This window comes from Capricornis sumatraensis, chromosome 20 (genome assembly GCF_032405125.1).
Source record: "Capricornis sumatraensis isolate serow.1 chromosome 20, serow.2, whole genome shotgun sequence".
NCBI lineage: Eukaryota > Metazoa > Chordata > Mammalia > Artiodactyla > Bovidae > Capricornis > Capricornis sumatraensis.
Genome location: NC_091088.1, coordinates 19,681,751 through 19,708,332, shown reverse-complemented (window position 1 = coordinate 19,708,332; position 26,582 = coordinate 19,681,751). Strand labels below are relative to the sequence as shown.

The 26,582-nt window shown below is 51.1% G+C and overlaps 1 protein-coding gene across 2 annotated transcripts in view; it reads right to left on the bottom strand.

Moving 5' to 3' along the window:
• ZC3H18 (zinc finger CCCH-type containing 18) overlaps positions 1-26,042 on the bottom strand; it is a 43,226-nt gene extending 17,184 nt beyond the window's left edge. Inside the window, exons 1-9 of one of the 2 annotated variants that reach the window (XM_068991957.1) lie at positions 25,914-26,042; positions 19,321-19,895; positions 13,103-13,187; positions 12,342-12,410; positions 5,384-5,532; positions 4,980-5,072; positions 4,201-4,358; positions 1,775-1,892; positions 573-835 (exon numbers count right to left, since the gene is read on the bottom strand). In XM_068991957.1, coding sequence (XP_068848058.1) covers positions 573-835; positions 1,775-1,892; positions 4,201-4,358; positions 4,980-5,072; positions 5,384-5,532; positions 12,342-12,410; positions 13,103-13,187; positions 19,321-19,881 — 1,496 coding nt within the window. In that variant the 5' untranslated portion in view covers positions 19,882-19,895; positions 25,914-26,042. The remainder of the gene's footprint in view (positions 1-572; positions 836-1,774; positions 1,893-4,200; positions 4,359-4,979; positions 5,073-5,383; positions 5,533-12,341; positions 12,411-13,102; positions 13,188-19,320; positions 19,896-25,913) is intronic. The other variant, XM_068991958.1, reaches the window with a different exon arrangement.
• Between the last annotated feature and the right edge of the window lie 540 nt (positions 26,043-26,582).

Sequence of the window (26,582 nt, the reverse complement as noted above, 5' to 3'; positions counted from 1 at the left end):
GAATAGCCAAAGCAATCCTGAGAAAGGACAGAGAAGGAGGCACCGCACCTGCTGACTAAAAGCTAAAAGCTGTGGTGACCTAAGCAGCGTGGCACTGGTGTCAAAGCAGAAGCACAGGCGTGAGCGGAAGGCAGAGGCCAGAAACAAAGCCCTGCACATCCAGGCAACTAATATTTGCCAAGGGAGCCAAAAACACTCAACGGCGAAAACTGGACAGTCACATGCAAAGAATGAAATTAGACCCTATCTTAAACCCCTAGTAAAAGCCACCTTGAAATGGATTTAAAAAGATGTGAGATGGGAAATCACACAACTCTCAGAAGAAAACAGAGGGCAAAAGCTTCATGATATGGGTCTCAGCAATGTTAGATATGACGTCTAAAGCACAAACAGCAAACGCAAAACTAAACCTGCGGGACTGCATCTAACTAGAAAGCTGCTGCACAACCAAAGGAGCGGTCCAGACAGTGCGGGTGGCGAGGAGCTGCGCGGGGAGGCCGGCCCTCCACCTGGGCGCCGCCGCCCCTCCCGCAGCCCTCCCGCTCCCAGGCTCCGGAAGGCGTGGTTCCTACCTGGGTGGCTGGGGGGAGCGGGCCTTGGGCTTCTCCTTGTCCTTCTCACGCTCCTTGTCGCGGTCGCGGTGCAGCCTGTCCTTCTCATCCCGCTTGGCACGCTCCCGCTCCCACTCCTCCTTCCGCCGCTGCCGCTCCTTGTCCCGCTCGCGCTCCCGCTCCCGCTCGCGCTCCCGCTGGCGCCGCTCCCGCTCCCGGTCCCGCTCCCGCTCGCGCTCCCGCTCGCGCTGTCTGTTCTCCCGCTCCCGTTCTCGCTCTCTTTCCTTCGTGGAAAAGCCAAACACACGCACACACGGGATCAGACCCTCAGAAGGGGAGGCGCGGGCAGGACGCGAGAGCCGGCGGAGGAGACAGAACACCTGGGTGGCAGTCTCCTTTCTGCGCCAGAAATGGACTTGAGGCCACATGGGGGGCCCACAGAGCAGGCTCTCCAGCATCAGCACCAGGTCGGTGGGCCTGGCAGGCCTCCCGGACCTCAGCTCCTGTCTCGAGAGGTAGACACCAAGACTGTGCACAGGCAGCCCAGCCTGGGGCTCAGGGGACCCCAGCAGGCCACCCCCGGCTCTGAGGCTGCCCTGGCTGGTGGGAGGCATCCACAGCCCAGCAGCCGGCCCCACTGAGTGAGGAGTCTGCTCTAATCGCCAGGGAAGGGGCATAGCAGGGCCAGCAGCCAGGTCCTCTTCTCACCACAGGCTCACCATCTGATGGGGTCCCCAGCCAGTCACTCCCCTTTGGCCCTAAAAACTCATGACTGTCACTTAAATTGTGGCACAGAAACCGCTAACCTGCTTCTAATGACCTCTTCCAAGCGGCAGCTTCACGTCAGAAGCACAGGGTCAGGGGCTCAGAGCGTGAAGCACATATATTCATAAACCTACCACATCTTAGAGAAGTGCCGACAGGAATGGCCATGACCCACCAAGGGGGGTCCTGAGCCTGAAAGAGGCACACCCCCTGCCGCTGGCATTGCTCACCCACCCCACGGCTCCAGTGAAAACAGAGCCAGAGCACAGACCGGCTCAGGGAAGGAGCTGTTCAAGTCACCACAAGGTCAGTCCACGGAGCAGAATCCGTTCTGCACAGATGGTCAACTGGGACTTGAAATCAGTACGCCATGCTCATGCAATTAAGCCTGTATAAAGTCCTATAAATGAAAATGGGGTGATTTAAAGGGCCCACCAGTGAAGTTCCAACCTACATACCCGGTAGTTATGGTACGGCTCGGCCTCTGTGTACTGCACCCGGAAGTTCTCATACTGCCCGCCACGCCAGAAGCGCTCTATCTCGTAGTCGTAGTAAGGGTCTGCGTAAGGCTCAAGTCTGAAAAAGAGCAAGTAAAACTCAAGCTTATCACTTAGGAACGTTAATGCAAATATATTACATAAAATATTTGCCAAGATTGAGACACCACATTAAAAAAAAAAGAGAGATTACAAGGCTGAGTCAGTATTAGAAACCGAATATACTAAACAAAATCACAGACCTAGAGAAAAATCAAAGGATGACACCTACAAATGGTGAAAAGATTTGTGACAAAACCCAGCCCTTCCCAATGAGAGGAGGAAATGGCACTTTCTTACTGTGATAGATACTGATGTTCATACACTGAAGAGCTAAAGCCAGCACCTTACTCACTGGAAACAGGGAGGGATTCCCAGTAAGATCCCAATGGACAAGGAAGGCCAGTGCCTCTGAGACACCCAGTGTGCTGGGGGCACCGCCGCAACCAGACTCCAGGAGCCCCCAAGCCACCTCAATGTGCAAATTAAATGACACCCTATGTGAAAGCCATGACGTGATGGTGAAGCCAAGTCAAGTGGCAAGAAGAGCCCAGTAAGGCACATGGATAATTCTAGACAATAGCCAGTGAGGAGGGTAGAGAAAACCCCATTTAACCAGCAAGAAAAGAAGAAGCATACTGAGGAACAAGGCAACAATACATTTAACCAGAAACATGCAGAACTTACTTGAGGAAAACGTCAACACTCTCGAAAGACACAAAAGCACAGGTGAATAAGATCACATCCCTCATCTTCACAAAGGAAAACTGACCATCACCAAGAAGTCAGTTAATTTACAAATCCCTTCGTTAATTTATAAATTTAGGGCAATCTCAGTAAAAATGCCGACAAGGTTCTTCATGTAGGGAGACAACTGATCCTCAGGTTCCCATGGACATAAGACATGCAAGACCAGCCAAGAAACCCTGAGAAAGTAAGACACACCCTCTGTGTGATATCCCTGGTGTCCAAGGGTTAGTACACCACGCTTCCACTGCAGGGGGGTAATGGGTTCAATCCCTGGTCAGGGAACTAAGATTGCTCATGCCACATGGCACAGCCAAATATTAGGGGGGAAAAAAAGACACCCTCTGAGACCTCACAACATCACAGATGGCCCAGGTCATGAAGAAACAGACCCGAGGAATAAAACAGGTCTGGGCGCAGACCCTGGTGTGGGTGACAGAGGCACACTTTCAACCATGGGGATAGGATGGCTCCTAACGCCCTGGAAGAGAAGGGCCCTCCCCACACACTGACCCAGAGGACCTGCATGGGGCCTGGAGCCCAGGAATGTGTGTGTGTGTGCGCATACACGTGCGTGTGTGAGAAGGGGCTGGTCACCCAACAGCAGCTGGGCCCTCAAGCTTCTTACAGGGATTTCTTGGCTCCAGACTAACCCTTCCTGTTGGGTAAACTGGTAGGAGAAACAGGTGCTCAGAGGCCCATGGGCCCCTGCAGCCTGCATCTCCTCCGCAAGGCCTTTTAGTGGCTGCTTTCTAGGGCGTCTCCCCCCACACTCCTGGGGCCCTGGGGGGGTGAACCTGGGGCTGCGCTGCCAGGTGACAGCCCTATTCACTCCCAACAGCCAGACAGCTTCCTCACCCTCTAGCCTACACGGGCGGCTGTGGTGCTGACTGTAGAAACACAGAGCTGACCCTACAGCCTTTCTCTGCACCCGACTGTTGTTTCAGCCGGAAACCAGGGCTGTGCTTTCCAGGAGGAAGGCCCCTCGCACGGTGTTGCTGTGAGGCCAGGGAGCTGCTGAAGCCGCCTGCCAGGGAGAGACGGGCCCGCCCTGCCTGAAGCTGAGCCAGGCTGGGTACAGAGTAGGCGCTCGGGCCCAGATTGTGTGGGGGCACCACACAGCTCCTCAAGGGCTGATGGGGGTTTCAGCCACATGCTTCTGCAATCCATTTAAAAGGCCTGTGATAAAATGTCTGGAAGCAACAATGAAGAAACTTGCCACACTCCTGGGTTTTGGGACAAATTTCACACCTTCTCCTGGTTCCTGGGGAGCCTGGGGGAAGGTGGGAGAGACCTGGGGCTCAGGGGCTTTAGGAACAGCTGTAAACCCCTCAGAGCTCATAGGAACCCCAGTGGATGTGAGCCCTCTACAGTTCTAAGGCTCTGGCATGGCACTCAAACATATCCTCCCAGAAGAAAAGCAAGGAAAGTCAGCTGCAAACTGTCTGCAGCACCTCAAGAAGGCCATTCTCAGCCCAGGGGTGTGGACAGGACCCCAGCCCCTGGGAACCTCTGTGCCGCTGCTCCCCAGAGCCTGGGCCCCACCCAGCCGGGGACACTGAGCTCTCAACGGGAGAAACAGAGGCAGAACCGCTCCTTACGCTGTATCTCTGACATCTCTTGTGATCCGATAGTTCCAGTCTCGGAAAACTTCATTTTCTTTGTCAAACTCTCGCTCATCTTCACCAATGGTCACTGTAAACCTTTTCTCTTCAAAATCAGGCTCCTGTTCTTTTCGAATGGTTGCTTTTTTCAAAACCTACCATTGTGAAAAGAGAAGCCAACACTATTACTGCTAAGGAAACACAGGGGGTGCTATCCTGACTGACCCCTGATGCCTGGGCTGGCGTGCCAGAGGAGCATGACCAAGCGCCCAGTATGGATTTGCTGAAGCTCTGTGCTGGGATGCACATGGGACCCCACAAGGGCCCGATCCCTGCAGGCCCAGCACACCCTGACTTCCTGTTCCTAGTCCTGGCCTTGAACTGAGGGCTCCAGACATGCATTCAGTGAGGGGGCAAGGGAAGGTGCTCTAGGGAGGGGCACCCAGAGAGGAGCGGGGCTGGGAGGGGGCGGGAACGGCTCCGCTTTAGCCGGTCATTTCCCTGAAGGGAAGGCCCAGAGCCAAGAGGGGTAAGCCTGGGCACCGGGAGCCAGGTGCCAGGTACCAAGTGTGGCTGAGCATGAGGGAGGAGGGGGAGGCGGGTGAACACTGTGCTTCCCCAGGAAAGATGGCTTCTCCAGATACAGAGGGCACAGGGGAGGTGGCATGGCCCCCAGCCTCTGGATGCCCCAGCCGCCTTGGGGGGACAGCAATGCTGGCTCTGTGCGAGGACCACCGCTAGCACTTTTTCTCGCAGGCTTTCTGCTGGTCTCTTACCTCCTTTGCATGCCGGAGCCCTCGTTCCCAGGCACTCTCTGTGGGGGGTTCTGGAGGGGGTGGAGGCAAAATTTCATCTACTACAGGCCCACCCTATAAAAAACAGTAAGCAAAAGTTACAACAGCAAGCAAAACTTAGAAATGGGGGAGCAAAAATTCCAAGTGAAACCCCAGCGGGTCCTGCCTGCTCTCCTCGCTCATCCTCCCTCCCTTGACCGGCTGCCCCAAGCCTATGGTGGCCTCTAGCTGGGGACAACCAGGTGGTTAGAAGGCAGCTCTGGCCTCTGTGGCAGCCTAGAAATGTCTTACACACAAGGCATATTCATGTCTTTGAGCTGGAACATCACAAACAGAGTTTAGATGTGATCTACCAGCAAGGAATGGCGTTCCTGGTGTTCACATACCCATGGGTTGGCAGGCATCAGGGGGTGCGGTCCGAGCGGTGGGGCCCCATTGGGTGGGAAGGGCTCGGCCTTGGTGATGAGGGAGTAGTTGCCCTTGTCATTGACTCCGGGGTGTATGAACCTGCAGTTCATGCCCCAGGTGCAGTTCCCTGTGGAAACAAGAGGCAGGTCAGGGGGGCCTGGCCCCTGTGCACAGCTCAGCTCCCCCTGCTCCACTGGCGACCGGCAAGACACCCAGGCAGCGGGCCGAGGGCAGCCCTGTCCATCCCGAGACCATGCAGGCAGGCCTGGACGGTCTGGGCTGCCCTGCGGGCAGCACCTGAGGGCTCACACAGGACCCTGCCCCCACAGTCACCATGAGAGCAGCGCATCTCCCCTAAACAGAGACACCCAGAGCATCCCGGTAGTCGGGGTGGCCCTGCCTCGGGGTTCACGGCTCAGGACATAATACACCTGAAGGTACACTGACAGGGTTGTAATTCTGACTTAAGAGAGCCCCATACTGAAATAGAAATCAACGAGAAGTACGAGTGCGATCAGAATTCTGCCAATTTATGCCAAGGTGATCTTTACTAGCTCTGTACCTCTGCATTTCTCCTAGCAAGCCACTGCAGGCTATTTCTGGTACTTAAAAAAATGGGTTAGAGAGAAAACATATAGACAACTATAATAAATGGGGTGTTTACACTTCACAACAAAGAACTGAAAGGGTTGACTTTTAGCATTATTCAGCAGAACACCAAGATTCAGGAAAACCACTTGACTTCTCAGGACAGAAAAGAAGACTACATTTTAAATTTGTGAGTGAACGGTTTTTTTTAAATTTAATTTTTTGAAAAGGTAATATGTGCGCAAGCTTAAAAAATAAATATGGCATACAACATCTAAGTGGTTTTAAGAAACATTTTCAATTGGTTAGTACGCAGTTAAATTGTAAGCCATCTTTTAATATATATTCACTTCTAAACACAATATTTCGTTTGAATATTTCTGTCCAAAAAATGTTTTTCCTTATATCATGTAAATTAAAGAGAAATAATCATGATATTTAAGGAAACACTAAATTTTACCTTTTAAACATTACGAGCATTTCAACTTGTATTAAAACCAACATAATAACATATGGCTCCAAATTAAATAAGGAATAATGTATGCTTAAAAAAAATTGCTTCTCTGGGAATGCAAAAATAACCAACTAAGTTTATAATTTCTAAAAGTGTTTGAGAGATCACATGCAAGGCAGAGACTGGGAAACACACTACAGGGAGTTCAAAACCCCAGAGACTCAGACAGTTTTAAAGAAAAAAGAATATGCAGTCATACATCTAAATAAAGAATTCCAAAATATCCACTTATTCATCGCCCGACTCTCGTAAACTCACATCACAGTTCACAGTGCTCATGCAGTTAAAAAATAATAAAAAAAACCCTGCAAGCACAGAAAAATATTAACAAAGTAAACCACAACATTTCTATAATATTTAAAATCTAAAATACATATATGGGTAGAGGATAAATGAATAGGTTATTCTTTGTTCTTTTTGTATTTGAACTTTCAAAACTAAACAAAAACATCACCCTGGACCTACTAACAAAAAAGCTCTTTGGTTCCTCAGGTTTTAAGGGCAGGGAGGAGGAGCCGGTGAAGAGCACAGAGAGGAGTTGAGACTGCCTGTGTCTGGGCCCAGGGCCTCAAGAGAGAAGGAGGCGGCTGCTCCAGGAAGTGTGGGCGGTAGACATACATGCAAGGGCAGGCGTCCCGCACCTGCGGGCAGGAAGAGTGGCAAGAACAGTGCAATCCCACCAGCCTTTTGAAAAGTGAATTTTCAATTATGCAGAAAGAAGTTTGTAAGGATACACACTAGCTGTATCGGGATAACTGTTTTGACTCTGTCAGCACACATTATTTTCATAATTTAAGAAAGCAATTTGTTTGGGGAAAAAATTCTCCAGGAAATGGAAGCAAAAATAGATTTATAGGTTTAAAAACTCTTCTGCTTCTAAATGAAATTTCACTACCAGAAAATTTATGTGGATTGTGAATGTATGATGAAACAGGATTATAGTTCGGTAAGGGGTCTGCACAGACAGGGACAGGAGCCCAAAGGGAACAAGCAGAGGACTTGGCGACAATCCAAGTGGTGTGGCCAAAAGGGAAAAAAAAAAAAAGACTCAGTGAAGTGGTGGGTGGGAGGGTCACAGGAATACATGTAAATAAAGGTGCCTATCAGTCACACACACACACACAAAGCCTGCCTCAGTCTTAGCAGACACCAAAGACCCGAACACAGATGACAGAAAGCACGCCCCACACAGCAAACCCAGGAGCCCCTGTTGGTTAGAAACACCACCAGACCTTAAAAGTTCTGACTGCTAGTCTGACCAGAGGTAGAGAGGTGCCTCTGCTGGCATTTCTAACCAGCATGGCACCGCACCTGTGGTGCCTCCCACAACAGTGGAGATGATTTTACACTAACTTCCACACAAAATGCTTTCTTCACACTAGAATTTTAAACAAAGGCTTTCTTGTTTATAAATAAGACAGTGGTCTTATTTAGATATTCCTCGGTCCCATTTCCTGTTAATTTGAACAACTCGGAATAACTAATAAAAATAGGGATTGTCAAAATAAGTTTAAAGTGCTTCATGGTTTTTTAAAAAAATATTTCTTGAAAAGAAAACAGAATATATAAAAATCTAATAAGGAAAAACCCAAGTTCTACAAATGCTTCCTCTAAAAGGCATAAAACTCAAAGAACACAAACTTAATGTAAGAACCCAGAAGTTAGCGTGCCCCTCTTCACAGAACTGTGACAGAGACAGACAAGCAGCTCATCTGTGCTGAGCTGCTTCGACTTCTTCAGAAATAGTCATTATTCACTATGGTAGTTTAAAGAATAAAAATAGTTTCTGGGCTGCTTTTTTATAAATGACAGACTTGAAACCAGTGGTTTGTGTAACTTTTTGGTCTCAGGATCCCAGAGTCTCCATAATGATTGTATTTATTGATATTAAAACTGAGAAAATTTAAAGACATAAAATATAACTTCTGTAATTTCTGTTAACAATATTTGTTAACATAAAGGTTTTATGAACATATTTTGAGAAGACTTAGCTTGCTCTGGGGGTGGCTAGAAAACTTAGCCTGCTCAGGGGAGGAGGTGTAGCCGCTGGGAGACCCTGAGGCCACTCCAGACTCTGCGTGCCCTGCGAGGCTTTGGCCAGGAACTCCCCCACCCCTGCCACTGAACTTCTCTGACTCCTGGGTGGGTCCACCTTGAACTGTGAATGGCTTTCTACCCAGGTATGATTTTGTGACATCACACAACAGTCGCTTGGAAAAGTCATCAAATCCTGCAAAGCTGTCAAGTTTCCTAACACTGATTTTTCACTTGAGAGCTTGACCTTAGCAGCAGCCACTGTCCTGGCCTTCTGGGTATCCTGGAGGCGACAGGACTGGGCTCATGGCCACACCCGGCATGCCTTCCCTGGAGGCACCCCTCACGCTTCAGGGGCAGCGAAGGAGCTCCGTGAGTGCTTCAGTTTTGTTAGAAAAGCAAAAAGACACACACTGACGGGTTGTGGTGGGGCAAAGGAAATATTCTACACCTGGACTTTGGTGCTGGCATTAAACTGGACACTTAAAGCAGGTGGATTTTATGGCAGGGCAAGTATACCTCAATAAAGTTATTTACGAAAAGACCTAAACTCAAACTAATCCCAGACGTCGTTTCACAGCATGTGCAGCAGGTGGCCCCTACCAAGTGGTGCACTCAGTCTCACTAAGGCACTGACTTCAGGGGCCCCTAGGTTGCAAGAACATACCTGGAGACCTCCTGCCTTAAAACACCAGAGGATGCAGGGATTAAAAAATGGGCAGAAAGCACTTACCCAAAGAAGATTCACAAATGGCCAAAAAGCACTTGAAAAGATGCTCCACATCACTAATCAGAGGGGAATGCAAATCAGAACCCAGGGGAGACACCCCCCCACACCCATGACAACACTCACTATTGCAAAACCAGAAAACGGGCGTCAACAAGGAGAGAGCTTAAACCCCAGGCGATGTGGTGGGATGTGAAACGGTACAGCCACGTGGACAACAGTAGGGCAGTTTATAAAACTTTAAAGACATAACTGCCACACGGCCAGGCCATCCCACTTCCGGGGGCATACTCAAAAGACTGGAGAGGAGGGTGTCAAAGAGACGTCTGCACACCCATGTGCCAGCAGCATTATCACAACAGGTCCAACAAGGAAGCAACCAAGGTGCCCACCGATGGGCGCTGGGTTAGCACAACGTGATCCACCCCCACCATGGACTGTTACTCCATCTTGAAGAGGGAGGCGATCCCAACACTGCTACAGCACAGTGAACCTTGAGGACACCGTGCTGAGTGAAATGGGCCCACCACAAAAGGACGAGACTGCACTTCTGTGAGGCACACGGGGTACTCAACTTCACGGGGACAGGTGGGCAGAGGCCGAGGGCCGGGAGCTCGTGTCTAATGCAGACAGTTGCAGGTTCCCATAATGAAAGGAGCTCTGGAGGCCCATGGTGGTGATGGCCACAATGAAGGCCAACGAAATGGACATTTAAAAACAGTTCAGATAGTGAATTTTATGTTGTGTTTTTTACCACAATTTAACAAGAGGAAGAAAGTCGGGGTGGGGGTGGGCACAGGAAGGAGCAGACACAGGAGACCTGGTCTGCAGAACAGGCTGGGTGCTGCTGCTGCTGCTGCTGCTAAGTTGCTTCAATTGTACCCGACTCTGTGCGACCCCACAGACGGCAGCCCACCAGGCTCCCCCATCCCTGGGATTCTCTATTGACAGCCAAGTAATCAGAGACCCAGGAGCAGGACAATTTACAGAAAACACTCTTTATGCCTGTGGACACAACTTCATGTTTTGATGACTCAACCTAAATAGTTGAGACAATATACCATAAACAAAGTACTGGTGCTTTAAAATGTTTCAACTTGTATTCCTACGTACATTGGTGTTGTCATTGGTTACAAATATCAATGTGTCCATCTGGGCAACTTAACAATCTGCAGATCACAACTTGTAATAGAAATATAGCTAACAAACACTGTCTAAGTATTTTCAAATTAAGATATAATTCACATACTATAAAATACCTCTATTTAAAGGGCACCATTCAGTGGGTTTTAGTACGTTCACAAAATTGTGCAACCATTGCTACTACATAATTCTAGGACATTCCACCTCCCAAAATGAAACCCTGTACTCAATGGCTGCCCCTCCTGCTCTGGCCTGGACAATAACCAGCCCATTTTCTGTCTCTATGGATCTGTCCACCCTGGACAGTTCCCATAAGCAGAATCGTACAATCTGGGCTGTTAGTGACCGGCAGGGTCCTTGGGTTCATCCATATTGCTTTTATTATTCCCTGTTTATCCCTTCATGAGCTGATGGGCACTGGAGCTGTTTCTGCTTTCTGCCTGTTGTGCTATGCTGCTATGAACATTTGTGTACAGGTCTCCATGTGACTCAGGACATACCCAGGAGGGGAGCGGCTGGCTCAGACGCAGCCCTCTCCATCACACACTCTATGAGCGCCAGGCTGCGCCCAGGGTATAAGGTTCTGTTTCTCCACATCTTCACCAGACACAGCAAACTTCATTTTATTTTACAGTGACCCTTGCTATTGGAGAGAATCGAAAAGCATTCATCTCAACTTATAATCTTTTAAACTGCATATAAGCAAAAACGTTTACACCCAAAATCTTTCTCTTATCTAAGGAAAGGCAAGAGGTATGTCTCAAAACATCCAAAGAAGTATCTATTATATTATTCTATAGAATGAATAGAATATTTGGGGAAGGGTAACTATAAATTAAAAAGTATATTTCTGAAACAAGTTACTGAATGTGCCCAATTAAACTGCAAAAAACGCTGCTTACCAGTAGCTTCTGACTTCCCTACCAAGAAAGGCCTGACACTTGGGGCGGGGGGTGTTACTCCCTGAAACCCCATCCGGGCACTCAGTGGGATCTGAGGCCCCTCCCCTCCTGTACTGTGACCCACCTCCCCCACCGAAGACGTCCTTGGAGAGGGCACCCCCTCCAGCACCCTCCAACGCTCCTCTGTGTACGGCCACCAGCTTCGCTTTGTAGTGTGTGTGCTTCTGGAGCTAAATTCTGGCAAGTCCTTCAGCAGTGAGACACCAAGCACCTGACCAGAGCTTCTATGCCCTCAAAGGTGCATGCGGCAGCCTCCTGCCCTGCTCCCACGGGGCCTCCGGCAGGTCCTGGCCATGGCCAGACTTCTAATCACAGTGTCTGTGCACAGTGCTAACTGGAAACGACTGCAGCACATGTGTGTGCATGCGCGTGTTGGGCTCCATGGGCTCCACTGATTTACTCCAGAAATTCCAGAGATAGACTGAAGTCTTTATGGCAAGGAGGTCTTTGGCTTAAGTTTAAGTTTTCTGAAATATTGACACTTCAAATACCACAGGCTTTGAGAAGCTGTAAGCATTTACTTTCTAGAAGGTGCTGCATACTCATCTGCATCCTTAGGGCGGCTCTGCTCCCATCTAGGGAATGGCGCACGTGGCCGCACCACGGGGCCGCCCCGCGGCAGCAGTGAGCAGCACAGAAACAGTGCAGCCAAGAGGACATGCCCGAGGACACGATGACCAGGGCCCCGAGTGCTCCCAGGCGCTTGCATCCTTGGTTACCTCGGTATGAGGGACGGGCTCGTTCGAGGCCACCGCAGGACGGGGCTCCACCGCCGCCCCCCGCCCCACCCCGCCCCCTGTGCAGGCAGCACGTGGTCCCTGGGAGCCCGTCACAGCCACATCCTGCCCTCAGAGCCTCCCCCTACCCCTGGCGTCATGGCAGGATTCTGGATCCAGAAGAAAGGAGTCTGGCCTCCGGAGCAGGGGGACTGTGCGGTACTAGAGAGACGAATATCATATATTTTGTACCTTTAACCTGGCCTCTGAATGGTATGGAATTTGATATTGGTGGAGGAGTGGACAATGGTGTCACAACATCTGGAAAAGAAGTACAGGAAGCTCTCGTGAACGTTAGGCTGCACAGGTGGGCTGGGTCAGTGCGCGAGGCATCTAGGGTCACAGCAAGCCTGGGCAGGAGAAGACCTTCCTCCGGTGCAAGAGGCCGCTCCCTCACAGACACGCCGGACGGCGCTGTGCTGGAGCAGCCCCGACACACATATCCTGGGCTTGAGAGCCCCTTGTCACACCTTCTCTGTCACAGCCACTCAACTCACTCCATCCGCTTTGCAGGAAGGAGGAGCCTTGCTGCCTTCAGAGGCCGACCCTTCTACAGGCTCCATTCCAGCCTCTGACACCTGGTAACAAGTGGGAACTCTCCTTACAGAGTTGGGAAATGTCACAGCTGGCAGCTGGGGCACATGGCCTTAGAAAAAGGACCACTCAGACGAGGAGTGATGCTGTCTACAGTGGAGACACAGGTCTATGCTGGGCGGATGGGCTGGAGCCCAGGGCGAAACAAGCGGGCTGGCTGCCCTCTGAGCAAGGCACGAGAGTGACCAGGAAAGGCCCACGGCTGAGCGCGAGGCTCTGCCACTGCCACCACCACAGACGGCCACCTCGGCCCCGAGAACAGCCCTGCCCAGGCTCAGGGCTGAACCACCACCTCTGTCCCAGGAATAGCCGAGGTCACACCAACGGGCCACACAGAGGCCCCTCACGCAGACAATTACCTTTCATGAAGAATCGGCAGGTGGGACGAGGTCTCACCTTCCTGTCACTGGGGTCCTTCACCTCACCCTCCTCCAGGTCATCATCCTGAAACAGAGACAGTGTCACTTGAAGAGAGGCTCATCTGAATGAGGTTGACGAGGCAGGAGGGACACCTACCAACGCGTACGGCACTCCCTAAACCAGAGAGGGTACGGCCACACGACTCATGCAGCCACGTTCATACACACTCCCAAACCTGAGGTTCCTTCTCATCGGGCATCAGGGATGATCAAAGCTCACCCACAGACTATACCGTCATAGAGAACACCAAGAAACAACGTTCTGTGATGTACGTGATGTGCGACACAGGCCAGGCTGTCATCACAGTTCTCTTAACTAGCAATTCTGGGCAGGAAATGGCCACACTGCAGGTTTTTAATATTTTTTACACTTAAACTTTATAGGACAAAATATTTTGTGTCCTTTATTTTTTTTGTTTTTTCTTTTTTTTTTTTTAATATTCAATTATTTATTTGGCTGCACCAGATCTTAGTTGCAGCATGTGGGATCTAGTTCCCTGACCAGGGACTGAACTTGGGGCCCCCTGCTTTGGGAGCACAGAGTCTTAGCCACTGGGCCACCAGGGAAGTCCCTATTTTGTGTCCTTTAAACTAGGCACTTTCTCTAATTTAAAATTCTAAGGCCGAGGAGGAGGGAATTTAGGCGACTCAGGTCACTGAACAGATCCACTTCAGCTTAGACCTGGGCCTTCTCCTCCTTGAAGGAGGGTTTCAAGACCACAGTCGGGGTGGGTCTCTCCTCCAGGGATTTCAGAGAGCAACTTGGACCACTGCTCTGCACCCTCCCTAGCCCCCTAGCTGTGCCTCTGAGCTGAAACCGCAGCCCAGGATGGCCCCTAGCCGGAGCAGGGATCCAGCTCCCTGTTGATGTAGTTAAGATGCTAAGCCCAGGATAGAGCCCCACCTGGTCTGCAGGCCCCGGCCTGTTTCAGAGCGCCCTCGTGTGGTCAACACAAGGGACCCACAAGCAGGGCAGAGGCCTGGGAGATCCTCCTCTCATCTCCTGCAGCACTGCCCCCGTCCAAATGACTGCCTGTCCCACTCAGCCTAAGGACTGCTTCTGGATGGGCACCCACACCCGTGACCCTCCGCACGCTCCCCACAGCTCTGTGACCGCAGTGAGTCCGGCCTGACCATGTTCTCACCTCTCCTCCTCGGTGGGTAACACACAGCCCGAGTCAGAGGCCCCACAGCCCCCAACCCCAGCCACAGCCCCAGCTGCCACGGCTACTGACGCGATGGCGCCATCCGCTTTTCATCTCCTGCTGCTCCAAGTGCAGTGTCGGATTTACAGTAAACACTTTTCATTGAATGAGGAAACACTGGAGACAAACCCCGGACTTAAGGTGACTTATTCCAAAGCTTAAATAGTTGTATAATTTCTGCCTTAAAAACACCAAGTTATTAAGAAGTATTTTGCAAAAAAAAAAAAAAATAACAGGGCTGAGAGCTATCTCTCTTAAGAAAGCCAGCAGAATGATTTCTTTTAGAGAAAGTAACAAGTTTTTTTAAAGGTCCTGAGAATTTATTCATCTAATAACTGAAAGTTTGTACTCTGTGATCAACATCACCCCCTGGTCCCCCCAGCCCCGTCTTCCAGCCCCGTCCTCCTCCTGCTTTCCTCAGGCACGGGGTCCTACACTACCACCTCATGTGCTATCTGTCACGGGTCATATAGATGCTCACATTGGAGCTGAGAGCGGATTCTGTTTGTTCTCATTAGAAAAACAAAACTCTTTTGAGAGGTCAGAACTCATTCAACTGTTCTGTTCTGTTTGAAAATCGACGCACAGGAATTGAAATGATGAGCACAGAACAACTGCTTTTAAAAAACCAAGATTCACAGCCAGCACACTCGATCAGGTTAGAGATCTGTTTCTGCAGAGATGTTACTCTCGATATTCACAAGAGCAATCGAGAGCCAGCCGCCCAGCTCAGCCACTTCTCAGACGCCAGACAGATGAAAGCATCAGTAAATCACCCAGCAGGAGAATATTCTCAATCGTCAACTAACCGTTCATTTAGCACAATGGCCTTTCAAGTGACAAACACAAGGAGTTCTGAGATCTTATAAAGGGTTTCAAGCAAATACAACTCAAGAAGGATGTCTCTAAAGCCAGCCCCCCAGTGCTCCCAGCACCAGGTCAGGGCTGTAACTGGCAGGAATTCCAGCGGGTGGCCCCTGATCCTGTGACGTAGAGTGGAGCCAGTAGAGCGCAGGTGTCCCCAGAAGCAAACTGGTGGGTCTATAAACAGCTAAAAGGGCACCAACAACTAACTCAGGGAGCTTGCGCCAGGCCCCCCTACAGTTTACAAATCCAGGGATAGCCCAGCAGCATGTCCTTGGGGTGAGCATACATGGGGCACAGGGCATGGGGTGGCCTGGGTTCTCCTGCTGCTACCAAGACCGTGGACTTGACGCCCAGGCCCCAGCCCTGCCCTCCTACCTACCTTTCCAGCACCCAGAGCTCCCACCTGGGCCTCAGGGGACACACGTGGTGGGCGCTCAGCACTGTGACAAGAAAAACCCCTCAAAGGCAACACGTCAAATGTGAGCAAAGGCAGCACCGGTGACATCTACCTTCCCCTTTGTGTGGGTTATTTTCCTTAAAACAAAACCACAAAGCCAGGGTATGACCTCAGCAACAAAAAGAACTCATTTCCAGCCCAGCATCTCCCCAGCCACAGCAGAGAAGGAAGCAGATGCAGGCATGTGCCCCAAAGCAGAGGCCCAGGGGCCACCAGGCCAACCAGGGGCTCCTTGAACCCACGATTCTGTATCGTGAGGTAGCAGTTCAGGTCTATAACCCTGCATGCGCACCCTTCGGGGCCAGAGATGATGTTCTGGTTTCCCAATGGTGATGGGGTGTGGAGCAGCGCCTGTGAGGGGACCCAGGACCTGTGCACGAAGCAATAAACACAAACCACAAACAGGTTCCAGCATGTTGGGCGCTGGCTGGAGGGCAGCCTTCCTACCCCAGAGCTTCTGGGCTGCTCGGCTAAGCGAGCACAGTGGTCCAGCCCGGACTAGCCAAGCAGAGGGAGGTGGGAGGCCTGATTGAATCCCTTGGGGCCAGGCCTCCGCGGCTTCTCCGCCTCCCACCAGAGGGCAGTGCTGCGAATGCCCCAGATTTCTAAGCCCCTAAATCCTTTGGTAGAAGATACTGTGTGTCCAGATATGAAAGGAGCAGGCAGATGCGAGCCTGAGAAAAGACAAAGTCTGTATGCAAAGAAAAGGCTTCAGAGCTGTATTCATCCCTGGCTGGGCCAGGAGCCATCACTTCTGCCTGAGCAGCAGTGTGGACAGTCCACTCGGGGTGCGGGCCCTGTCCCACCGTCTCCGAGCAGCCACCCTACCAGTGCAACAGTCACTGACCAAAGCCAGAAAGGAACAGAATACTCCGCCCCTTCCCAAGTGGATGGCACGCACCAGGTGCCAAAGTTTTGTTAACCAGATGACATGTGAGACATAAAAACAGAACCAAGTCAAAAAGCGGAGGAGATGATGGAAGGGCGAAAGATGGAAGGACTGGAGTCTGCAAAGGCAAGTCACAGACCCTGGAGGGAGGAGGCTCTGTGCAGGACCACACAAGGCACACATGGCCGCTCGTGCCATTCGGCTGTCTGAGCTGCCAGCACAGGTGAGACCGCTAAGTCAAGTTCACCCATGCTTCAGCTGTCACTTGGTGGGGACCCTCGGCCCCCTCCACAAATAAGCTAGATGCTATAAATAGCTGGCCCACAATCATGTTTGCAAAATCCCCTCCCACTGCAGCAGGGAAGTGGCACTTCCAGAAGGGCACTGGTATCTGAAGGTAGCTCACCAAAATACGTACAAGTCATTCAAGGCCTGAGTTATAAACCACGTGGTTCAAACAGAAGAATGTCAAAGGTTCGTTGTACAAACTGATGTCACTACCCAGGAAACCACCAAGAAAGTGGAAAAGCTGGGGAGAGGGAGCTTACTCCTGCCAAACGAACTGACCTGTCCCAGTGATCCAAAGCCTACAAAGGAAAAAAGCAGGTCAGTGTACCCCAACAGAGAAAAGCACTTCTCAGTTAAAAGAAGGGTAAATCACTTGTGTTCTTGGAGGTGAGGGTGCTAAAGAGCAACAAGAACACACACACTGACGACCCAGTCAGTTCAGACTGTGGAATCACAGCAAAGGCACCAAGCTTGACATGCCAGAAAGGGGCAGAGCCCACAGAAAGGGCGTAACATCTAAGTAGGTGATCAAAGAATGGGGAGGAGCCTGGAATGCAGGCAGCTGGGCACACGTGAACCAGAGGGGCTCCCATGAGGGTCCGAGTCTCCATTCATAGGGCCCAGCCCTGTCCAGGCCTGCCTGTCTGGAGGGGCGACAGGCTCTGCTCTGCCTGGTCACGCCCCTGCGTGTCACAACGAGCCCAGCACACTGCAGGGCCCGTGGGGGTGCCTGTGGACGGACACGCCACCCTGTGGCTGAATGAAGCTGGGCCTGGGCCCAGTGGGGCTCTGGGGCCCTCTTTAGGGCCAAATGAAACCACCATCTAGGGTCAAGTGGGCAAGAAAGTCAACCTGGATGTCTATTTCTCATGTTGTTTCTGAAGAAACCAGCTATCTCCAAACAACAGGTGTTTTCCTGGGCCAGCTCAGGTCAACGCCATGTCCTAGGCCACCACATCTAACTCAGTGCAGATGGGAGAGCCCCCAGGACCTGTGGGGAGATATCTGACCGCATGCGAGCATGGAAAGGCTGAGAAGTCGATGAACTTGCCCTACGGACCATTCACAGCTGAAGCAAGAAGAGCTTGCACCTCATCCTTTCTTAAAGGGGGAGGACTGCCCAGACCCGCTGGCCGCATGTCCCGTCACTAACAGCCCCATGTCCTACGGGCAGGACGCTGACTCAGCTTTTCTTTTTGTAAACTGAGAGACCAAACTAATGGGCAACCTCAATCGATGATTTCGTCTTCTGCCCCAAATGTCATCCAAACTGATTAACTGGAGTCTCGTGGCATCTCTTTTTCCTCTGGCAACTCTCTGGTTGAGAATTTTCCAAACTGCAAGGGAAGCTCAGCGGGCAGAATCTAAGAATGCTCACAGACAATGTCCCGACAGCACCTTTGTAAGTACACTAACGAGCAGTGGCTACTGGCTTAGGAGACCATCTGCTATGCTTAGTTGTGAGAAGACAAAAGATCTAAAATTCTAAGCTTGTAACTGCACACATGAGCTTGTAATGCCCCACAAAGTTCTGTTCTCGTGAAGTTCGAGAAGCAATAACCAGGCACAACCATGGCCCCAAGACGCGGCATACGTACTAGCTGCCAGAGAAGCCAGCATGTCAGGCAAATCCAGCTCACACACTGAACCAACAACCCCCTCCTTCGGCGATCCAGAGCATTTCTGGGAGCTATTCCTCACACCTCTCCCCTCAGTGCCTCTCCCATGAGCAGAATCTCCTTCCTGGGATATTAAAACTCCAGGTCCTGTCAATCTGCTCTGTCTGTCTCTCCCCTCCTTTGAGTAAAAGCATTTATCAGCAGGACTTCAGATTCTTCCCTCCCCAAAATTCAACCTCTTAAAAGATGGTGAAGGAAATTCTTGCATCAGGATTATCTATCATAAATCCCAACTGCCCACAACTAAGACAATTATTACCAGATACCTTCTCCTTAACCTGAAAGGCCAGATTAACAAAGTTAAAAGAATGTGATGGTCAAAAGTCAAAGTGCTCTGACACACAATCCCATTTTCTGCAGTCCCAAGGAGACACTTCCAAGGAAGCTTGGCCTAGAGAAGACCCTCAGCAGAAGACAAAGAGAAAAATGGCCAAAATAATAGACCAAACTGGAAGGAAGTTTCCTCAGTCTCGAGAATGTAACAGAAATTGAAATCCACAATGGTTCTAGTTGAACACTAACTCAAATAGTACTTAAAGACAGGAAAAAAAAAAAAAAGGCACAAAATGCTTAAAAAAAAAAAAAAATCCAAAGTTTTAACACAATCCAACCAACAGCACCAGACAGATGAGTGAGGGTCTGTGGAACTTCTGCCAGCTGCCGACTCCAGGCCAGGCTAGTCTCCGTGCCTTCAGTGACCCCTCACCACCAGGGCAACGGCCCCAGCGCCAGCCCCCCGACCCCTCCTCAGGGCGCCCACCGCGCCTACTCACATCAATCTCCCCGTCGTCGATCTCCCCGTCGTCATCCTCTTTCCTCTTCTCCTTGGCAGCCTCCGGGGGCTCCTTGTCCTCCACGGTGCGGACCCCTGCCTTCCCCTCCTCCCCAGGAGCCCCCTCTCCACGCTCATCATCATCCTCAGGCCCGGCCTTCTCAGCGTCGTCCTCCTGCGCGCCGGGGGCCGGCTCCTCGGGCACCTCCTCGTCGTAATCTAGCTCGTGCTCATCCAGGTCCCTGGTGACTGACGAGGCCTCGTCCCTCAGGTCGCTGGCACGGTCCCCCTCGGCTCGCGGGGGGCTGGCCGGGCCCCTGCTCAGCTCCTGAGCCTCAGAGTCCCGGTCGTCCTCGTCGGAGCGACTCTCCTCGTCCTCCTGGCTCAGTCCTGGGGCCACGCTCTCCTCATCCTCCAAGTCGGAAGCCCTCCCACCCGCCGCGTCCAGATCCTGCTCAGACCCGCTTTCCCTCAGGATGTCATCGTCCGAGAGCCCCTGCTGCTCTTCTTCTTCATCCTCCGGAGAGCGAGGGTCCCGGTCAGGGCTCTCGGCCACATCCATCAGTACCCACGGTTCTGCAAAAGAAAGAGAACACACTCAGAGCATCCAGCAGAAGGGCCAGTCAGTCTCGTGTGGGTCTCCTGGCCCCAGGAGGGCTCGGACCCGTGGCTGCCCGGCTCCTCTACATCCCAGACTGCGCTCCACAGCCCAGCGGCACCAGGCACCACAGCCCAGGCCTCCATGGGGCCAGGCTGGGCTCACTGAGCTGGGCATCAGGAGCTCCATACTGGGAGCCACCGGGTGCCAAGAGCCCCAGCATGCCCCCCTCCTCCCAGGGCAACCCAAGCTTATCTTGAGCAGGAAGATGGGCACCACAAGCAACAGCTTTTTGGGCTCTTAAAGTAATTTCTTTTGAAATTCAGGAGGATGTGCATTAGGAACAAGGTGGCAACACGGAAGGCAACACGCCTGACCACTGTCTGGAGCCCCCCACAGGGTCTGGAACACAAACCTGACTGCCTCGGACAGTCCCCAGGACGCTGGCTGTCTCTGCTCCTGCATATGCCTCTCCAGGGCTAGGCTTGTGACTGCCAAGTCACAATCACTGGGGGTGATCCTTAAACTGCAGGTCCTTCTGGAGCCACCAAGGGACGCCAGAAGGCCTCCATGCACCCCGATTCTCAAGAGGTACCTTTCCAGGATGGGCATGCTGCAGGAAACAACTCTGGCAGAAAATCATACGTGTTTCAGTAGTTTCAAATATAAAAACACTGACTGTCATCCTAGAAGATTTCTTTTCTATTTTTACTAACTAGATTTAATTATAAACTGACTATTTCCTGGTTTTCCCACCCTAATGTGCAAAGACAAAAAATTGTCCCATTTGTTCTAAACACAGGCTGCATAAGCTGGGGTGAGACAGTGTATGTGTGTGCGTGTGCGTGTGTGAAATCAACACCAAATAGCCAACCAACACCACACAGCCTACAAGCGAACACTGACCGTCCACCAGGCCAGGGGTCACCATCAAGCTGGTGTGAAAGAGCAGGAACAGCGAAAGGTTTAATGTTCACCTGAGTCTTCAAGACTTTTTATTAAAAACAATGTATGCCACAGTCATGTTACATGGTACCTTGATGAAACCTGAAAACACACATACCCGTATTTGTATAATTATATAAAATTATTTATGCATTTATATATAACCAAAGTTTTAAAATATATCTTTTAAATGTACACCTTCAAAAGGAGAACGTGTGTTTAAAGATGCGCATATCAAGAACTGGTATCTGAACCCATAGTTAAAAAATTTTTTTTGCTGATAACGGAAATTGTTAAAATTCAACAAACATAAGGACAAATCACTTAAAATTCATCACTTTATAAATAAATAGTCAGCAATGAAAGGAATTTACAAACCAATCCATTTAAAGTCACTTAAAAGTAGACAGCTTATAAAACGATTCCCTTTGTGGCCTTCTAATGACACTGTCCAGAGGCAGGCCTGCTGAAGGAATTATTAACATTAAAAAGTCAGTCCTAAAGTGCTGTATTTTGCTGCCTCCCTGCACAGGGCAGAGCTTGTCACCACATACATCCCTCTAGCAGACCAGAGCGACCGGCAAGGTGAGAAAGCTACCAAGACAGGACCCACACCCTCACCTCCTCCAGACACAGCATTGGGCATACGGCAACCAGTTGGGGGCCAGTGGCAAACCAGCAGCCTCCAGCCCCACCTTAGCTGATATCAATGAAATGTATGAGATTTTCCTTGGTGTACAACGTCCTATGCCTACCCTAGCATAGCTTTTACTACACTGTGCGTAAGAAACCTTTCCATAGAGAGGCAGGGACTTTCACTCCCCAGTTGCTCAGGCTGGCCCCCGGGACCCTGAAGGCAGGCAGTCACATACAACTGGTCACTAAGCCTCAGACAAATTCCGACTGTCACATAGTACAGTCTAACGGCAACCTCGGGAACCAAGTTGCCTCTGAAATTAATCAGCTAGTAACCAAAATTAAGTGTCCTCTTAAACTAGCTTAAAATCCACACAACTGCTACTTGAGCCTTGCAACATACTATCCTGTTCACTGTTCCTGGCACCAAGGCTGCTTGCCAGTAACATGATAACAGTCCCTTCCTGGGGCCCAGGTGCCAAAAGGTTCCATTGTCATGATTGGTCCAACCAAATTGCTTTGTGCATTTTGGCAAACTTGGATTTAAATCCTAGGGTAAGAAATGGAAGAAAAAGAGCCCCTAGCTTCAGATATACAAACTCAAGCAAGTGGACCATGTCTTTCTGGGACATGGGGATCAGTGTGGGGCTCTGAATCAGAACCCGAATCCTCACTCCACTGCCTGCCGGCCTTAGGGTCCTGAACAAATTACGTAAACTTGCCAGACGCCAGTTTCTTTATCTGAAATATGGGGAAACAGCATCCACTCTAAAGTCACTGCAGCAGTGAGATGAGACAAAGCTGATGGCTTCCAACACCTGTGTCCCACTCCCCACGAGACTGCCCAGGGGCCAGTCACCCAACACATACCAGAGAATGCACTCAGCACGATCATGTCTTCACAACAACTCTGCAGCAAAATCAACAGCCACCCTACCTGCGGCGAGACTACTGCTCTGCCAGGCACTGGATCTAGTCTCTTACATCGACCTTTCAGACAAACAATGTTACCCCTCACAGAGAAGGAAACCGAGTCACCTGGCCACTGAGTGCAGTCCAAGCTGGAGTCTCTACTCTGCTGCCCAGTCCTGGAGCCAGCCCGATGCAGAACATGAGCTCCTGCTACCTGCCCTGGGACTAACTGCCACACACCACCATTGTTCTACAGGAAAACGGGACCTGAGCGCCAAATGACTCCACAAATTCTGTTCTGGAATACAGCCCTCACACTGACCGGGGACTTCCACTGACCCAGGAGATTTGTCTGTTGTTCTCTTCTCCCTTCTCAAGTTTTGTGCTGATCCATCTGGCTTCCTGTCCAAGCCCTTCTAGAACCCAAAAGACGGCTTTTTACAGACATGGAAAAGTTACTATATGATCCATACAGACTATTAGGTAAAAAATAGTGATGATCGTACAGAAATCGAACTTGTGACACCACTTATTTTAAATGTGTCTCAAGTTTGAAACTTCCAGGCACTTAAAACCAACAGTAAACCTAACAAAAGAAATCCCCCAAAGGTGCACACTTGTATACCAATACCACAGGAAACGCTGCCTCAAACTAAAATCCCAAGGCTGCTGGATGGTGTGTGGAAAGAAGTCCTCACAGAGTCTGAATGCGCCCCCGTTTGTATTATGGAAATCACTTCACCCTCCTCCCCAAGCACAGAGCTATCTTCCCTCCTCTAAAGAGCTATTTTTAGCAAAAGGCCCTCTGTGCACCTGCTTCAATCCAGGTGGACAAGTGCTATCAGCCTTCCACTGGAGGCAGGGCGGGGAAGGGCACGGATGGCTTTGAGAATCTGAGGAAGGGGATGGCTCTTCTCCCTAGAAAAACCTGGACATAAGCAATTTATCTCCCATTTCTGAGAGTTCAAAACCTCCCTAGACTGAGAACCACTGCCCTGAGTATGTTGTGCAGTATTCTACCATGTGCCCACACTCACCACGCTATACTGCCATTATCGGTTTGCAAAGTCTGTTGGGAGACATCCCCCCCATGAGTGAGTGGAAGGACTCAGACTCTCCTCGGTCCTCTGAACTCAGCAAATGGCTACCACACAACTTACTGTCTGAACCTGGGGGCACTGCTGACAACTACCACAGGCACAAGTCACAGCCTTCCTAGGCACACCAGGACACACAGTCACCCGCAGGCGGCCCTGACACTCTCCTGGGGAAAGAGACTCACTTTTTCTCTCCCTGTGGAATCTCCTGGGATTTTACAATCTGAGGCTACATCCAGGCGAACAGCTTGCAGAGGAAAACATACCAAAGAACTGACTTATCAGAAGCACCCCGAGTGACACCTTGTGAATGCAGTTTGTGTTTCAGGCCCACTCTGGGAGAGTTAACTGGTTCTCTGGGCATCAGTGTCCTATTCCAAGATTAATTCAACTTGGCAATTATGTGAGTAAGTGCTATGTGTCAGGAGCCAGGAAAACATGTGGTCTACTGAGTGTACACAGTGAAACACAGGGTCCTCTGGGCACGTCTTCACAACTCCCAGGCTCACAACACTTACTTAGTGTGTTCTTCTCACACAATCACCCTATCGTCAGGCATTCTTGGCAAAGTTTATAACTCTTTAGGCCTTTGATTCACAAGACAGTGAAACTGCCTGGAAAAGAGAGTAACAGTGTCCATCACTGTGTCTCCACAGCACAGTACACTAGCAGATGGAAACTGACAGATGCATGTCGAATAAATCACAGAGTCCCCTTGCGTTGTAAATTACCTGTTGCATGCCAGAAAGAAACTTGAAATAAGTGTCTACTTTTTAGAAGACTGTTCTGGAACTGAGACAGAGTGGTGCTGCCTCCTTTTCCAGCGGTCATTCTGGAAGGCTGCACCCCGACTCCAAGGGCACTGCTAAAATACAGAACATTTGGGAACTTTTCTGAGAGAACTTTAGAACATGCAATACAATCCCCGGGCACTCTCAGTGGCAGCAAATCTTCCCTCTCTCAAGGTGGGTCAGCAGAAAGCCATTCAAAGCCTGGTCTGGTTAAGTGAGGTGAGTTCCCAAGCCGGGTCAAACATGTGGTGTGACTGTTGAACAAGACTGATTTTTCTCCTATGGCTTGCATATTTACTACCTAAACAGGACTTCTAAAGAGATTCTGGCAAAAAAGCACCAACGAAATACAAGTCTAACCTTCCAGGACAACAATTTTTAATAGAGCTGTCCCTATCTGAATGCCCAAGTTCTGATACATCTGGTTAAAATTCATGTTCATAACTTCATAGCTTTACAATATCCAAAAGGATGTCAAGACTGGTGATAGACATCATCCCCAAACAGACTAAGCCTGAACCAAACGACTTCTCAGGGAGGAAGCACTCACCTTGAGATGATCTGTGAAAAAGGAAAACACCTCCTTTGCTCTCTGGAATGGTCTCATAAAACTATCTTACCCACCAAAAACTGGAGAGAAATTCTAGCCTCCAGGACATTTGTGACTGGTTTCCAGAGCTGGGTGGGTTCCACACTTGTGCTCAGATTGTAACATCATCAGGCAACAATGCCCCTGCCTGGGAAGCAGGAATTGGCCTGGGTCCAGCTTCACCCTGAGAATCCCAACCTCTGCTCTGGGACAGGACCACTCCACAGGCGACACGAAGGAGAAAGGATGAAAGCCACTGCTATGCCCCTAAACGCACTTTTCTTCCATTCTCCCCAAACGGATCTAAAGACTGACCTGCTCTCACAGATGTAGAGCTGGACAGCTCATATAAGATGATCAACCACTCTATCCGGCAAACTCAGCTGTCATAAAGTATTCAGGAAAACTTAAGTTTTAGCAGGAGTAAGGCGGGAAGTTTTTAAGTCTTAGGTTCTCCCAGCAATGACCCGACATCCTATGGGCTTTCAACCAAAGGGGCACAGGGAAGTGTATTCCAAAGAGTGGCGTGCGTCTTGGGGCACAGCCAATAGATCCAACCTGTGCCGCCCGGGAAGTAGAGGGAGCAAGTTCCAGGAGGATCCAGAGAGCTCAAAGCTCCCAAAGAGCCTATTCTCAGTCCGGAGGGCGAACTTGCGTGCCTCCTTCCGCACCCCCATCTTTGTGGGCGGAAAGCAGTGCCACGCGAATGTCCCGGAAGAGAAATGACAGCTTCAGGAGATCAACCCCACGACGGAGTGCGGAGGCAGCCGCCAGGCGCTCGAGCTTAGAGGGATTCAGGACCCCCGGCCAGTTCGTCCGGACCGAACCTGGGATCGTGCCTAGCTCAGCGTCCTCTTCCCGGGGCCCGAGAGTCACGCTTCGGCCGGGGGCAGCCTGGAGTGCTCCCCGGAGGCAGAGGCGGCGAGGCTCCGGGCCTCGGCTCAGTGCCGCCGCCACGCTCCTTGCCCGGCCGCCTCGGCCTCTTTCTCCCGCCGGCCAGGTCTCCCAGCCACCACCACCACTTACCTCAGCTCGAGGGCAGAGAGGGGGCCACGGCTTCGCAGGGGTCGGGACGGCGCGGAGAAGGCGTCTCTCGGCCCTTCCGCTGCTCCCAGGCTCCGGCTCCAGGCACGACGCGGGCGGAACAAACGGGCTCCACTAGCCGCGGGGGCCGGCCATTGTGCGACGTCATCAGGCCGCGACGGTTATCTGCGGGCCGGCGGGCTTCCCTCGCTCGCCACGCCCCCCACCTGCTTCCTTCCGGCCTCCGCGCCCCCGCCCCCGCGCGGCCCCGCCCCCTCGGGGGCGCGCCCGCCCGAGTGACGGCGCAGGCGCGGCCGGGGCCCCGACCCTAGGGCGGGTCTCAGAGCGCGCGCACCGCCCATCGAGGTGCGAGGAAGGATGTCCGCGGCGCGTGGTTACGTGAAGTACTGGCGCAGGTTCCCGCCTAGCGGTCCGCTGTTCCCGCTGTACCGGACCAGGCATAGCTGGGTCCCGCGACGTCACGGCTCAGCGCTTACCTTCTCCAGTCCTGCTGAAGAGCCCCCAGCCTAAAGTTAATCCTTTTCGGGAAATGAGTTTAAATAACAAAACTTAGACCTTTTAAATTGCTTACTAGGGACTACATAGCTCCCTCTCTGTTAAAATATCAGTTCAACACAAAATTAATCATTTTCGAAAAACTGAGTTTAAATG